This window comes from Pseudorasbora parva, chromosome 18 (genome assembly GCF_024679245.1).
Source record: "Pseudorasbora parva isolate DD20220531a chromosome 18, ASM2467924v1, whole genome shotgun sequence".
Taxonomy (NCBI): Eukaryota; Metazoa; Chordata; class Actinopteri; order Cypriniformes; family Gobionidae; genus Pseudorasbora; species Pseudorasbora parva.
This window is the reverse complement of record NC_090189.1, coordinates 40,816,210-40,832,465: the sequence shown is the minus strand read 5'-3', so window position 1 is coordinate 40,832,465 and position 16,256 is coordinate 40,816,210. Positions and strand designations below refer to the sequence as shown.

Below are 16,256 nucleotides of genomic sequence, written 5' to 3'. Positions count from 1 at the left end.
TTTCAAGTAATCTTAAATAGGACTGGCAACAATATTCTGCTGCTGTGTGAATGTAGCCATCGATATGACTTGGTCCCTCTTTTAATGAAAGTCTAGAAAAGTAATAACACACCTCACCTCAATAAACCACATGAAGTGAACAGTGCAGGTTCAGTTATTCCCCACCCTATGACTTCAGTATAACTAATAGCAGTAGTGACACCACTAATAATTCCCTCTAACACTTTCTAGCATTTGAACGCAAGTTGAGTAAGTAAAACATGTTAGCATCTGCGTCCTTAAAGGGTTAGTTCACCCAAAAATGAAATGCATGTCATTAGCTCCTCACCCTAATAATAATAATAATAATAATAATAATAATAAATGTTATTTATAATTCACTTTATATTAAACAAAATCTCAAAGTGCTACAGAATTAAAAAAACAAAACAATCAACAACAATAAATAAATAAAACTGAAAAATAAAATAAAATAAATTAAACAAGCCTAATGTCGCTCCTCACCCGTAAGACCTCCGTTCATCTTCACACACAGTTTAAGATATTTTATATTTAGTCCGAGAGCGTATGCAAGTGTATGCACACTATACTGTCCATGTCCAGAAAGGGAATAAAAACATCATCACAGTAGTCCATATGAGACATCAGTGGGTTAATTAGAGTCTCTTGAAGCATCCAAAATACATTTGCAGGGTATCTGCAGGTTTTACCAAGTCAAATTTAAGACTTTTTAAGACCTTTTTAAGACCATTATGAATAAAATTTAAGACCTATATTGCACAAAAAAAACATGCATAGGAAATGCAGAATCACTCAATTAGGCTACTTAAACTTATATTATTTCATTTATTAAATTGAACAAAGTATTGGTGAACTTATAATTCATAACTCAATCCCACCAGGATTAGCATATATATATATATATGCAAATCCTGTGTGATTATTGTGCATCTAACATAATAATATGGTTAATGTTGCAGGGTATATATATATATATTTTATATATATTTATATATATATATTTTTTTTTTTCAATATATATATATTTTTTTTTTTTTTTTTTGTGGTGGTGGTCACTTTCATACATTTTTATTTTATTGGACCCAAATGTATTTTGGATGCTTCAAGAGACTCTAATTAACCCACTGATGTCTCATATGGACTACTGTGATGATGTTTTTATTCCCTTTCTGGACATGGACAGTATAGTGTGCATACACTTGCATACGCTCTCGGACTAAATATAAAATATCTTAAACTGTGTGTGAAGATGAACGGAGGTCTTACGGGTGAGGAACGACATTAGGACATGTCATTAACGACGTACACTTCATTTTTGGGTGAACTAACCCTTTAAGTGATGTCAGTGTTTGTAATCTTGTGTTTGGGGTCTGTACCTCCATGGTGGGGCAGTCGGCTTTGCTGCGGATGAGGGTCGTTGGGATGTCTGTGTCTGCATATTCGTCTTCCAGGTCCACCACATACGCCATTCGGCCTGGCAGGAAAAGTTCGTTACGCTCCATCGGACGACCCTTGAACAGGATACGATAGACGTTTCGTCCTAAAGAGCAGAACAATACTCACATGAGAAACAGTACGGTCTTATTGCGGTCCAGATACCATGAGATTAAACACAGACTGAACTCACCCAGGCGAGTCTTGAACTCAATCTTCTGCTCTGGATCTTCGTCTCTCCTGTCAAACACTAAAATGTTAAAAAGCACTCGCAACTGGGTTAAGTAAACAAGTAAGAAATTAAGAAAACATACTTGACTTCCTTCTGCACTTTCTCAATTATGTCCTCCTCTTCTCGCTCCTTACTAGTGATCTCAGCTCTGACCTGAAATGAAAACAGTGCAATAAACACAAGCAAATATGTGGCAGTGGTGTGATCAGGGCTTGACATTAATGTGGCCAAATGTGTGCGTGTCCTAACGCAGTCGCTCCTGCTAGCCACTTTGACAGGAATTTATATAATTGTAATAATAATAATTTTGGAATTATATAATATATACATTTTTAAATTGTAGTCTTTTAAAAAGGCACCTGAAATAATAAACTGAGTGCAATGTGGTGTCGTCAAAAATACAGATTTTGAGATACATTTCAAAGCTGAAATATCGCAAACAGTTCAATACTCATTTTACTCAGAACAAACATACAACACCAGCTTTTCTCTCTGTCTCTCTCTCATCTCTCCAACAGCAAGTGACACACAAACCCTGCTCCTCCCTTGCTGTAACATGGCTTGAATTTTGCTGTGAGATTGCGCGCGGCGCACAATTTTACTCATTCCTGCAGATTTTGTGCTCAAACACTCAAAGTGCGGCACATAAATCCGCCTCTCAGCACTACATTTAGTTCTTTTGCACTGCTTATTGGGCTCAAACAGTCAAAAACACACAAAATGTCAAACCGCCGGTCTTGGATGAGTATTCACGTAAACACAGTCAGTTCTGTTTTAAGTGAACGTAAAAAGTTGAGAAAGAAAGCGTGTGTAAAAGTGTATTGGATCTGTGCGTCAGCTCCTAAAGTGACAGTAGCCTAATAAACCTGCCGACACATTATGATAATATTAAAAAGGCAGCAGCTATTTACAGTGTAAATTGAAACCAGATACCATTTACACCAAGTAAAATGGTGGGGGATGCTGTTTCATGCATACTGAGCTTTTTACACTGTTAAAGACTTGGATTCCCATCCTAAACATAGGTGTCAAAAATACTCCTTCCGGTTTCTCACAAGTTTCGGAGAGTTTTTTTCGAGTATGGGTCGGCTTGACGTCAAAAGAGCGGAAGGTCCTTCTATGGGCCGTACGGGCTCTTCTCCCGGAAGGGTGCGCGCGACTAAAGCGAGAGAGGAAATGGACACTGCTCTCAGGTGCAGCAGATCCACTCGTCCGTGTAACACTTCTGTCGCGCCGCGCTCCACTTTATGGGTGACATCAAACGACTTTAATGCGCCCGCATAGCATTCCGGGAATGCAGCGCTGCAATTGAACCGATTTCAACGGTCACTGCTGTCACAGGACTTCACAAAATCAACAAGAAGTGTGTTTTTGACAGAGCGGTCCCAGCGATAAAGGTTCACGGTCGTGCTTTGGAAGCAGGCGGTGAGTAAAACTGCTTCAAATGTCTAACGTTATGTTGTTGGCTATCGTCGCGTGAGTAAACATCAGTAAACAACATGATCGTGTATAGTTCATTTATCAATGGAGCATATGATGTATGGTGTGTGTTTAAATACATTTGTTTAGCTGACCAGTATGTCAGTTTGTTTATTGTAAAACCACCCAAACATAAACCTAGGCTAGGGGACATGCTCACAAAGCGTGCTTCTTCATTCAAATGCGCTACTCCATTGTTTTTTTTTTTTTACACTAGTCTAACATGCAAAACCGTTTTGCTTGCTACTGCTAAGGTCTAGTCGCATACAATAGTCCATAAACCGAATCATGTCCTCATAAACTGCGAGTAAACAAACGCAAATGTTGACACTAAATACAGTCCATACCACAGAGACGGACGTCCTGATGTTGCTGTTTCTCCTGTTCAATTTATTTCAGCCTCCGAATGATTCTGGATCATATCTGTATAAGTTGAATCTGATTGATAGCCATTGTTTATTAGGGTAACGTTTTCTTTTCCACGCATGACAATGTCAGCCTTCAGAAGCTCTCGTGCTCCGCCCACACGATACGCCTCCAGCCGTTCGTTTTTTTTCCGGAAAGACTCGGTACAGCCTATCTTTCTTTATAAATATAATAAAACTAAAGACTTTTTGGAGATATGAAGGATGCAATACTACTCTATAGGTACTCAAGATTGACATGAGATTGACTGAAACTGAATGTTTCACCCCCCCTTTAAAAGGAAACATTAGCATATTGCCCTATCCACTAATTGCCCGCTCAGACACCAGGGAGAACTTAAACCCCATCAACAATGTGTTAATTGTGTTTCATATTATACCTACTGTAAATCAGCTGTGGGCTGCAGTATTTCCTAAAACTGTGTCTGTTGATGCAGATGTCTGTCATTCTTACTACTTTGACTAAAGATAAAGTTTGGAGCAAGATTTATTTTTTGCTAACTTTAATGTTCATCAGTCATTGACGTTAGTGTATGCGCCGTTATTGATACAGTTCCCACATGTGCACTGCAATAAATGAAGGACACACACTTGTTAATGCTGATGGTGAGGAACTACAGATGAAACTCTCATAATGAACCTCAAACTGAGTAGCGTATCACTGAGAAAGGTCCTGCTCAAGGTTCAGGTTGAAAAACTAGTTCTTCTAAATGTTTCATCTTCGATTCAGACTCGCACTGAGATTGCTGTAAAATCGACGTTATCGTAACTGTCTTTACAGTGTGTAATATCGCTGAGATTTAGGAAGCCTCCGGACGGAGCTGGAGTTCAGTTATGGGCATAATAGGGGCACTTTAAACACACATTAGAGATTATTTCCACTGTTTGAATATTTTCCGATCTGATATGTGAATGTAATGGGAAAAGCAAGCAAAGCGATCGGGCAAAAGGCAGATTGGAACACGGGACAATTTGTGTTACTGCCACGCCCCTTATCCCTACACTATTGACAGTTTGCGATCCAGCATCTTCTGTAAAAAGACAGGCTATTTGCACGGTGTAAATACACCCTCCGTATTAAAAATATCTATATGGCAGTTTTTCCTCATGGGATCGATGTCAAAATTGACAGTAAAAATGCTGAGTGGCCAGTGACTTTGGAAAAGCCCAGAGTCTGGTGAGCAGGATTGTTAATGTCAAGCCCCGAGTATGATTATCATACAGTGGTGTACGCTGCTGTACCTTCTGTAGCAGGGCGAAATCCAAACCCTTCACCAAGTGAGTGTGCTCCATATCACCACCCAAGAACTTGGACTCCTGGATCAGCTGACGCCTTTTCTCTGCTGCTGATTTGTCCCTGTTCAACAACAGGGCAGGAAAAAGACAAGCAAAAAAATGCACATTCAGTTTCAAAAAAATGACAAACAGCAAGAGAGAGCAGGGCTATTCAAATCTTGCCCTGGAGGGCCAATGCGCTGCAGAGTTTAGATCAAACACCCACCTGTGATTTTAGGCTTGTTTGAAATCCAATTGCGCTGTGCAGACTGACACACCGATCAGTCTGCCAAACACCGATGGATCTCAAACGAGCCTTTTCTCATGATCCTGAAGACACTGATTTTTCAGTTGTGTGTTATATTTTCACATGTGCTTTTAAAATTTTGATTCGTGCTTATTATTTTTTTATGCTTGACTGCAATTCAATTGGCAGGAATTTGAGCCCATATGCTAGGCTTTCCTAGTCTGTTGTCAACATATTTTACACGTTGTTAACATAAGATTATTAAATGTTGCCAAGCAGTAATCAGTTGTCAGCATGCTTTCAGGCCTTGTTGCTTGTTTTAGCATTTAACATTTTGCTTGCTAACATGTTCCTAAGTATTGCTAGTCTGTTGTAAAGATATTTTAATAAGTTGCTTGGCATTGAGTTTGTTTACATGCACACCAGTGAGCTGATAACTCATAAATATCAGCTTATTGAAATAACCAGTTCTCCACGTTTACATGCAAACCAGTAAACCGACAACGCTAGTAAACCGCGTTTACATGACTTTATTAATAAACCGGTTATTTCCTTGTAGTGCCGTCAATAATAATAATGTCTGTATCTGACTCTGAGTTTTCCAGATGTTTCGTCAGTTGTGATGTTAATAAAGCGTGTCAGCAGGAGATTTACGGCTCATATTATCCCTCATCAGCTCCAGATGCAGCGTTTAGACTGAACCTCTTCTACTTCTGCTGCTGAGATGAGAAGAACACATCTTTACAACTGTCTGGGTCTCAAAAGAGTCTGCGTTTGAGATAGATGTCCTTATTTCAGCCAAAACGCTCGCTCGCTCTGTCTGGATGTGTTTAAATCTGCTGTGAGTTTGTGTTTTTGTCACCTATCACACATGCGCACTTCAATAAGCCGACAGGAAGCAGGTTAATGCGTTTACATGCAGCGCGAAATCAGGGTAAGAGGAAGAAAACTCCCTGAGTCGACCGGTTTATGCTTACGCCGTTTATGACCTTACTCCGATAAAAGAAAACGGGTTACTGTGTTTACATGACCATGATCATTGTCGGCTTATTAGGCTTAATCGGCGTAAGAACGTGAATGTAAACGCACCCAGTGTTAGCATGTTAAGGTGTTTGATTAGGGTTGGAGCTAAACGCTGCAGCACATTGGCCCTATAGGGCAAGATTTTAATAGTCCTGCTTTAGAGAATTAGTCATTTTACTAAAATGGCCAGCATTTTTTAGTCTCTTTCAGCCATGTGAAACACAAACGTCAAAATGATGATTAATGTCAACTGCCCTTTTGGTAAAAACACCCTACAACAAGTGAGTTGTAATAAAAAAGAACCTCTAATAACAAACCCAACAGAAACAACATTTGCCTACACATCTTCAGAAGATAAAACAAAACACAGCTAGAGAAATATAATTATTCTGGTTATTATAGCACGCTCAAACATCAGAGGACACTCACGCCTCTGCGGTGGGACCCACGGCTCGATAGTTGGCTGTGGTGCTGATGAGCTCAGTCTCCTCGTAGTCTTTATTAACACCATCCCGTCGTTCTCGAGCACGGTCGCGGTACTTCTCCGCCAGCTCGCGCTCTCTCTCCATCTCCTGCTGCCGCAGCTTAGCGTAGTAACTTCAAACAGAAGCGTAAGAACAGAGACAAATTATCACATTACTACTGAATTTTTACAACACATTTTACATGCATTTCAGTGCTTCGGCAATGATGAATGGGGATATATATATATATATATACTAGGATGTTCAAGGACATGAACTTCACATTTGCTAGCACAAGTGGGCGTCTGAGGTGATTACCTCAGTATGGAAACAGCAAGTTTGACAACAAGGTTTGAGTGTGTGGAAATCTGTGGAAATGTATGAGTGAGAATGGGTTTAACAAGAAGATTCTTGAGTAAAAATCAGGGAAGAGTGATTGAAATGGATGTTATGAACTTGTTTGAGAAAGCACTGAAGGAGAGGTGATCTAATTGAGATGGTACATGTACTGTAAACTGAAGGAAGGGTTTATTTATTTCATTATCTTTACAACTGTTTTAATTATCCTTGTTTTTAATTTAATTCATACACATGGTATTCTTTTTTCTCATGCATATGTTACCACTATTTTAATTAATTTCTATGTAGAGCACTTTGAATTGCCATTGGGTATGAAATGTGCTATACCAGAGGTACTCTACAGGCGGCCCGCGGGCCGCATCCGGCCCGTCGGTATTAATTTTGTGGCCCGCATCATGCTGAAGATGAATGCAATTATAAAAATAAAAAAATAAAAAATAAAATCAACTCAAATGTTGCACGAATATTAGACAGTTATACTTATAGGCTATGATAATACCACGGACGCTGCGGAAAATCCACATGTCGGGCAGGTTAAGTAGGCTAATAAAAAAAGAACACTTGTTTTCAGTTTTCAGCTCATTTCACGATCAAAGACCATAATAGGAGAAAGATCGAGCTTGAGCGGAATCAGCACATTTTAGTCTCTTTCTCTCTTTTTATGAAGACAGCTGTGTGTTTAACTTCTGGATGCGACACTGAACATTTAAGTTAATAATATTAAAAAAAAAAATGTCATTATCATGAGGTGCGGCGCTCCTCCAAACAAGTTCACGGAATGGAAATGCATGACGGAAAGCAAATCGTGTTTTCTTTATTTTACAATTGCACAATGCAAGTAAACACTTTGCAGTTTTGAACAATGTATTTCTCTTATTATCTGTATGACCAAAATGACAGATTTTATTTGTTTTCTTTGCTCGTTCGCGCGGCCGCCTCGCGCTCGCACATATTCCAGCACTGCAAACATCGCAGTCAGTTCATTATCAAAATAAAATAGCCAACCTAATATATAAGAAGTTACACAGCTCAGTTTAAGTCAGTAATAGCCAACATTTCGTGCCATTCAGCGTGAGCACTGCACCACTGTGGTGTTTCCAAGTAGAGACCTGCGCGGGACGGATTTTATGTTATACCTTCTCTTAACCTTCTCCCGCTCTCGCCCGCAACATTCATGTTTTGTCCCGCTCCCGTCCGCATAAAAGTATAAATAGTTTTTCTCTGTACGTCCATGACACTATTTCAAGTAATTTAATGTAAAAGCAAGCGTGTGCATGCGTGGGTTGGCGTGGCAGAATACGGGCAAAGGGTGCTCCCTTCATAATTCCAAAAAAGATATCTCAGTTTATTGCAATCTCACAAAGCTCTGTTATCAATAGAAATGACTGCACAATGAATCTTCCAAAATGTCAACACTTTCTTTGCGATAATCAGACGATTTGTCAGCATATAGAATTCAGCACTGCGCAAAAAACTACTTTGAGTGGATTCTATCTTAAATACATCTGTTTGGCCATAACGTTCCAGAAATAAACACATATTGGTTACATTGCACAGTGCAGCAAAAACGTGTTATACTCTGCGTGCGCCTGTAAATCTTTTTTTATTTCGTTTTAGTTGTTCTTTTTGGTTTTGTGCAATAGATGAATAACAATTTATTTGTTTCTAGATGTTTTATTTTTAGATATTTCTATTTTGCGGGAGTCCCGCAAATAGTTTTATTCACCCGCAATCCGCACACACACCTTACCGCCCGCGCTCAGCCAAATCTAGTTAAACACATTTATTTCACACTGGTTTTAGTTTTCTTTTTTAATCATTACTATGAATTTTATAATTAAATGAAAAGATATATGGATTTTTGTATACATTTTTATTAATTTACATTAGTAAGCTATAGGACATCGTCTTTCAATCCAGCTCAGACATTTATCTGTAGCTTACTTTGTTGTAGCCATTAAACAATGTGTTTTTTCCTTCATATTTATGTTTAAATATTATAATATTATTTTTACATTTCATCTGATTATGATAAGTGAAAAGATGCGAGTGGGTCAGAAACGATTTTGGAGGTTATATTTAGTTTAATATTAAGTTTTGTTTTGTAGAAAGCATTCTTTCGTTTTGTTTAAATTGTATCTTAATTTTAAAAAAGGTTTCTAAAGCCAATTGCCTGGATTTAATAAATAAAAAGCAAATAGCAGACTATAATCGCGAGGTGAAGTCGTGGGAGTGATTGCGTGGGAGTGATTGTCTCATAAATAAACCGAAACTCAGCAGCTACTCGTCTCACAGACATGAGAAATAGAAAGCTTGAAATGTCCAGTTTTAAACGAAATGATTCGAAGATATTTAATTAAGCAAAGTGCAGTGTTGACGCGAGCAGCTCTTCACACAGAGCGTTTCTGTTTATAATGCTGCGCTCCATCACTGCTCGAGCTGTGAGTTTAACACACATTTTTACACTAATCCTGACTTGTGCAACTTTGTAGCCTACACATTTGTTTCTTAGTTGTTGTATCAGTTCTTACTTTGCTTGTGTGTACAATTTTTATATATTTTAATATTTTCAATACTCTGTTTGAGTATGAGCTCTTTTTTGCATTAATATTGCAAAAAATTGTTAATCCACTTTTTATTCCAGAATTAAATTTACATTTTCATGTTCAGTATTAATTTAAATAGGACAAATACTAGCAAGACTTACATAGCAAGATAAACTGCATTTCTAAAGTAAAAACTGTAAATATTGTTTTAAATAAAGTCGTACGATGCAAATTTGTGGCCCTTCACATTTTGTATGATTTAAATGTGGCCCCCTTGGCCTTTGAACTTGAGTACCCCTGTGCTATACAAATAAACGTGCCTTGCCATTACTGTATAAATACTGTATTCTGTGTTGCATGCAAGTAATAGCTAAAAAAACTAACAAAATTACTTATGAAATAAAATTATGTGCAATTATTGAGGGGTTTAGTGTGGATTTTAAAGTTAACCAAATTGTCATACCGTGTCAGGACTAGGGTTGTGCGATATTGACAAAATAATATCTCGATATTTTCAAGGATTTTGTTGATAACGAATATATTAGTTACATTATATTAGTGTTTATTATGTTGGTACTTTGGCAGGTTTAGGCCTGCCATGGACAGCCTAAAGTTTTTGATATTCTTCATAATTTGTGCAGTGGTCAGATCACGAGTGACAGAAATTAAACTTGCCAAGTTTTAAATTATTTATACCTTTATAAGGGCATTTTTTTCTTCCCTAATTAAATGTAGCCAATATGCATTCACGTTAAGCTACTACATTCAATAAATAAATTAAATTCTAATAAAAAGACACAATAGGGCTGTTACCAATCAAATGAAACCAGTATCAACTAAATCTTTGCACTGGTACAGAAGCAGTGTTGGGTGTAATTAGTTACTTAGTAATTACAATTAGTTACTGTAATTGAATAACTTTTCTCTTGAATGAGTAATTCAAGGGATTACTCTTATTTTTTCTGTGATTTAATTACGGTTACTTCTGATGTAATTGAACTATATATAATTATATATAATACAATAGTGGAATTAACATTAACATTTAAAGTCCAACTTTAAAATGCATGTTATGTATCCTTTTCACATATGTAATACTTTGGTAGTCATTTATGTAGTTTTATATTATTTATTTGAATTAATTAAGAGCCGTTTCATGTCTAACCTAATGCATGATAATTCATTCACTGATCCTCAACTCACCTTTTTTTCTTGCGCCTGCGAGCCGCAGGATCCTCATCCTCATTATATTCTCGTGGCATCCTGGGAAATTCATCGAAACAAATGTATTTAACGGGAGTGTTATTATGGAAATGTGCAGTGCACATACGATCACAGAAAAATCTTCAAAAGCGACGTACTCATGGTGGCGTGTTTTGGAGGGTGGAGCTGAGGACGGGGTCGATCTCGGGGTCATCAGAAGCTTCCTGAAGTCATCATTGGTCAGCTTGGATCTGAGGATCACAAACAAATTTCATTGAGCCACAAGACAGGACTTAAGAACGAATATAGTATCATCACTGAACAGTCAAGAACGAGTATGAAATGGACTGCCACAAAAACCATCATAACTGCAAGCAGCAGTTATCAGGACCAAGCACAACAAGCACACAAGGATGCTAGCACTACATCCATATTTTTTTACAGTCTATAGTTTTACTTTAAAATTGCGTAATAAAGCACAATAAAAAACTACTTAAATAATTACCATTACTTTACAACTTGTAAAAAATGATACTATTTAGAGCCAACTAGGGGTGTCCCCGAAGGATTTAGACACTCGAATCAGAATTGTTGAATCTTTCTATGCTCGACTGATAGTCGAATCATCTGTGTGTGTGTGTGTGTGTGTGTGTGTGTGTGTGTGTGTGTGTGTGTGTGTGTGTGTGTGTGTGTGAATGGGTTGGGAGCAGTGTTGCCACAGTTACAGTGTTACACAGATTACTCCTTTAAAAAGTAACTTAGTTACTTTACAGATTACTTGATTTTAAAAGTAACTAAGTTAGATTACAAGTTACTTTATCAGTTACATTCAGCAGTTGCCGACAACACCCCTGCCGCCTCAACGTAGAAATGACAACCGTTTTTGGCCAACACTCACTTTATTGGAAGTGCATTTTTAACAGTAACGTGAACAATGTATCTCCTGACTAGAGCCCTGCATTTATGCCCGAGCACGACGGCCCTTACATTTTTACACCCTTTTTTTAGGCTTCTCCATCGTTTTATATTTATTTTAATAATTAAAAGGAACAATGAGATGGGCTGCGCTGGTGGAAACAACACGAGACCATGATAACTTACGCGACAAGACATGACATGTCAAGACATGGCTCGCACAGGGTTATAGAGTCCGTTTATTTACTGAAGCTGCTAGAGTTATAGGCTTTTTACAACTGGTTCCTTCATTCATTCTCTCTGACCAGGTATCTATCTGATTGCGAAATGATCAGGAGTAGGCCTAAATGCCTTCCGAAAGTCTTTCGAGACGTATTTAATTCCAATCACTCGAACAAACCAATTCAGAAGGTGGTCCGAAAGCATTTCAGACGAAACAAATGTAAATGTATCTGGTTGTTTAAACCACATGTGTAAATTTTACTCCTGGCAAATGATTAAAAAATAAACATATGAGAGCGTGTTATGGGCTATGTTGTAGACAGATATATATGATGGTGCTACTGCAACAACATCGCTGCAAATGAGTAACGCAAGCAAACGCAAATGGCCGTAAATGAATTTTAAAATAAGTCACAAAAATAAATCACACAAAACACAATCATCTTCAATAAAAATTAATGAGACTAAACTATCTTACCAGTGCTTCTAGGTCGCTCTCTCATATATTGCGATCTTTGAATTTGAAATGAGCTGCTGAATAAAATGCATCTTGACTCTTTTGCTTTGATGTGATCTCCGTTAAATGAGCATACTATGCCGCGGGAATTGAAGATCGAATAATATTCATTTTGCGGAAGTGTAAGGTAAGACAACCTGCATGTTCTTTTTTTTTTATTGTTTAGATTGTGTAGTTTTGTTTTTTTGAGCGCCGTTGCGAGCAGTAGGCTAGTCTATATCAGCCTCCCTCAGCTCGTCAAAAATGCCTTGGTGGTATAATAACTACTTTGTTTTTAATGTCAAAGTAGTTATAGCCTATTTCGTTTTGTTTCTTTATTAAGTTAATTTAGAAAAATGTTTAGAGCAATTTTTTGTTTGTTAAATTAAAGTTTTAATTTTTTTATATGATGACCAAGCGGCCAGCGGCCTCAAACCAACTCTTGACTTGTCTTGCCTATATAAACTTTAATTTAACACAAAAAATTGCTCTAAACATTTTTCTAAATAAGCTTAATAAAGAAACGAAATGAAATATAACTACTTTGACAAAACTGAACTATTTTAATGGCTGCAACAAGGTAAAATAAATAAATGAATAAATAACACGGGCTCCAGCGAGACTCGGGCTGAGAATTTTGATAAGCTGTCGGTTTTTACTAAGGAAAATGACTAAAATAGTAACTCACAGTGACTTGGATAAGTAACTTTAATCTGATTACTGGGTTGAAAATAGTAACGCGTTAGATTACTCGTTACTGGAATAAAGTAGTCAGATTAGAGTAACGCGTTGTAACAGTTTTACTGTTACTTTTGTCCCATTAGCTTGTGGTACATGCAATATTTGATTATGCCACTAGGGAGTGCTCTAGCCACTGAACTACCTGTTAGCATAAATAGGAGAAGAGAAGAAGCAGGAGGTAGGAAGGATGTGTTTATCCCAAGGGGGTAATCTAGCGCTCGGAAAGCGTTCCACCCCTAGGGGCTGCCATTGCTAACCATCCCATTGACTCCCATTCATTTTTGAGTCACTTTGACAGTGAATAACTTTACATCTGAGACGTTTAAAGACTCCATTTGTCCATTGTTTATTTCTAAAGAAACACGACAATGCATAAAAGGCTCCATTACCTTGTATCTTACACTATCGCCCCGCAGAAGCTGTTTTTGTAAAAATAGGCTAACGATTGCGTCATAACCAACGCGACTCTGTCGCACAGTTGAGAAATTACCGTATAGACCTGAGGAGATGCTCGCAGGCAATCTTTTACTGTCTATGAGGCAGTCGGGGGGACGTGGAGACATGTCCTGGAGACTAGTCTGATAAAGTCAAGGGAGAAGAATGGGGAGAAGCCCATAGTGAGCCAAAAGCAACGGGAGAAAATATTTAAACAACGTGATTCAGATTTCGCTTTCCACATCTACCAAAAGACTCACAGCTGTCAGACAGGAGGCTCACGTCACATCGACGTCCTCAAGCTCAGTCTGAGCCTGCGCAGTTCGCTCAGCCATCAGGAAGTGAGTGCCCCTAGGTTGACTTCATTATTTCGCCGTAGACGTCAATGGGGTCGCTGTGTCCATTTCTTTTACTGTCTATGGTTTATCCACATGGTGATACCTTCTCAGAAGACTAGCTTGTGTTTGTACCCGGTTTTGAGGAACTTCTAGTTCTTGAACTCAAATAGGGTTCCTTGAGTAAGCATGAGGAAACCGCTCAACTAAATAAGAACTTGTACAAAGAACTATTGAGATTCAACAATGCCCTGAACATCCAGTGTTCCCTGTATGAGATACTTCAGCTTATCTACAGCTACTAGGAGTCCCGGTCACTGGCTGATGTGGTTTCATCAGTAATGATCTCAAGTACTGTTCCATCTCACTAACAAAGACTGAGCTCTTAGTGGCCAAGGTGCTACTATAAAAGACAGAACTTTTTGGGCATTCATTTGCATCTGGACATTAATGTGTTGTGTATCTGAGGGTATGGTGATTGGAAAATAAATGACTCATTGAAACGTAGAAGTCTCTGGTCCCTTAATTGTTTATGTAACAACTAGAGTGCTTTTAAAGGCCGATGTTACAGCGTTACTAATTATATACACGCAAGCTCAATTTTGATTTGACTTACAGAATAGCTGCCGATGAGTGTATCTTGTAGCACAGGGTGAAATCAGTATGTACATTGATGAGTTGAGGGAAATATAACATAAATTGAATTAATATAAAACCTTGAAATGGAGCTCTGTGGCACGGCAGGATTTAAACAACTTCCTGAGTCACCGCGGACAGGCACCGAATGCTGCCGCCGGTGTGTGAAAGGTTCAGCGGCCTTAAAGGGGTCGCACACCGGACGCTAAGATGATCCTCGTTTCATAACACCTGCGAAGATTCGACCGTGAGATCGGTGGTCAAATCCAGCTCCGCATATTGATGCAACGAATATTCGGGGTCACCCCTAGAACCACCACAAGGGGTGGAAAGTGGGGTGTATTTTGAGCTATTTCAGTTGCCGTAGTTTGCTGATCTCAAGCAATGCTGGAAAACGTAGCTTTCCAGTGAGCGCCGGCAGTAACAAAACCTGTGTGTATAGTAAATGACACGAAGAACATTTCCATCTGCGCATCTCGTCGGGCATGGTCATAAATTGCGTAAGAAAGGACATGGAAACGTGTATATTTTGAAAATCGACCACGACCGCTCTGCTGCCGTGTAACATCGCAGCTTCATCAATTTACTGCTTTTTTTTTTAAAATAAGGCTTGACTATATTCTAATTTATTTAACAGCAGTTTTCTAATAGGTGATGAGAGTCACACTCGCTGGCTTGGTGCGTTAAGAAAAGTTTTGTGATATTCACTGCTGCTGTTGCTTAAATATAATAAAACTAAAGACTTTTCGGAGATATGAAGGATGCAATACTACTCTATAGGTACTCGAGATTGACATGAGATTGACTGAAACTGAGTGCTTCACCCCTCCAAGTGAAATAAAGAAAGAGTATTGCAATACAAAAAAAAAAGTTGTTTTTTTTCCTTAGCCTCTTGCTGTTAAGAATAGAATAGCAAAAAACTGATGCGACAAGCCGAAAACCGTGAGAGTAAAAGAAATGGACAGAGCGTTCCCATAGACTCCAACAGCGGAAAATGAGGCCAATCAGAGCCACTTCCTGATGGCTGAGCGACCTGCGCCGGCTCAGACTGAGCTTGAGGACGTAGATGTGACGTGAGCCTCCTGTCTGACAGCTGTAGGTCTTCTAGTAGTTGTGGAAAGTGAAATCTGAATCACGTTGTTTAAATGTTTTCTCCCGTTGCTTTTGTCTCACTATCGGCTTCTCCCCATTCTTCTCCCTTGACTTTATCAGACTTTATGTCTCCACGTCCCCCCGACTGCCTCATAGACAGTAAAAGATTGCTTCTGAGCATCTCCTCAGGTCTATACGGTAATTTCTCAACTGTGCGACAGAGTCGCGTTGGTTATGACGCAATCGTTAGCCTATTTTTACAACAAACAGCTTCTGCGGGGCGATAGTGTAAGATACAAGGTAATGGAGCCTTTTATGCATTGTCGTGTTTCTTTAGAAATAAACAATGGACAAATGGAGTCTTTAAACGCCTCTGATGTAAAGTTATTCACTGTCAAAGTGACTCAAAAATGAATGGGAGTCAATGGGATGCTAACAGCAGGTGATGGCTTGGTTAGCAATGGCAGCCCCTAGGGGTGGAACGCTTTCCGAGCGCTAGATTACCCCCTTGTTAAAAACCGAGGTATGTATTAAACTGTGGACTAACTGTATTGTTGCATCCCTAGTATTTACTGTATTAAGTGATGGTGAGGAGCACTTACTGTAGCGCTGACCGATGATCTTCGACCTCATGGCCATCAGGAGCCAGAGGATTGGAGTAAACATCAGCTGAAA

General features: G+C 38.7%; 1 protein-coding gene across 1 annotated transcript in view; it reads right to left on the bottom strand.

Annotated features, from left to right (window-relative positions):
- ik (IK cytokine) overlaps positions 1 to 16,256 on the bottom strand; it is a 30,996-nt gene that overhangs the window by 11,709 nt on the left and 3,031 nt on the right. The window contains exons 2-9 of the mRNA XM_067423462.1: positions 16,184 to 16,250; positions 10,868 to 10,960; positions 10,710 to 10,769; positions 6,566 to 6,733; positions 4,834 to 4,948; positions 1,770 to 1,840; positions 1,649 to 1,695; positions 1,398 to 1,561 (exon numbers count right to left, since the gene is read on the bottom strand). Coding sequence (XP_067279563.1) covers positions 1,398 to 1,561; positions 1,649 to 1,695; positions 1,770 to 1,840; positions 4,834 to 4,948; positions 6,566 to 6,733; positions 10,710 to 10,769; positions 10,868 to 10,960; positions 16,184 to 16,250 — 785 coding nt within the window. The remainder of the gene's footprint in view (positions 1 to 1,397; positions 1,562 to 1,648; positions 1,696 to 1,769; positions 1,841 to 4,833; positions 4,949 to 6,565; positions 6,734 to 10,709; positions 10,770 to 10,867; positions 10,961 to 16,183; positions 16,251 to 16,256) is intronic.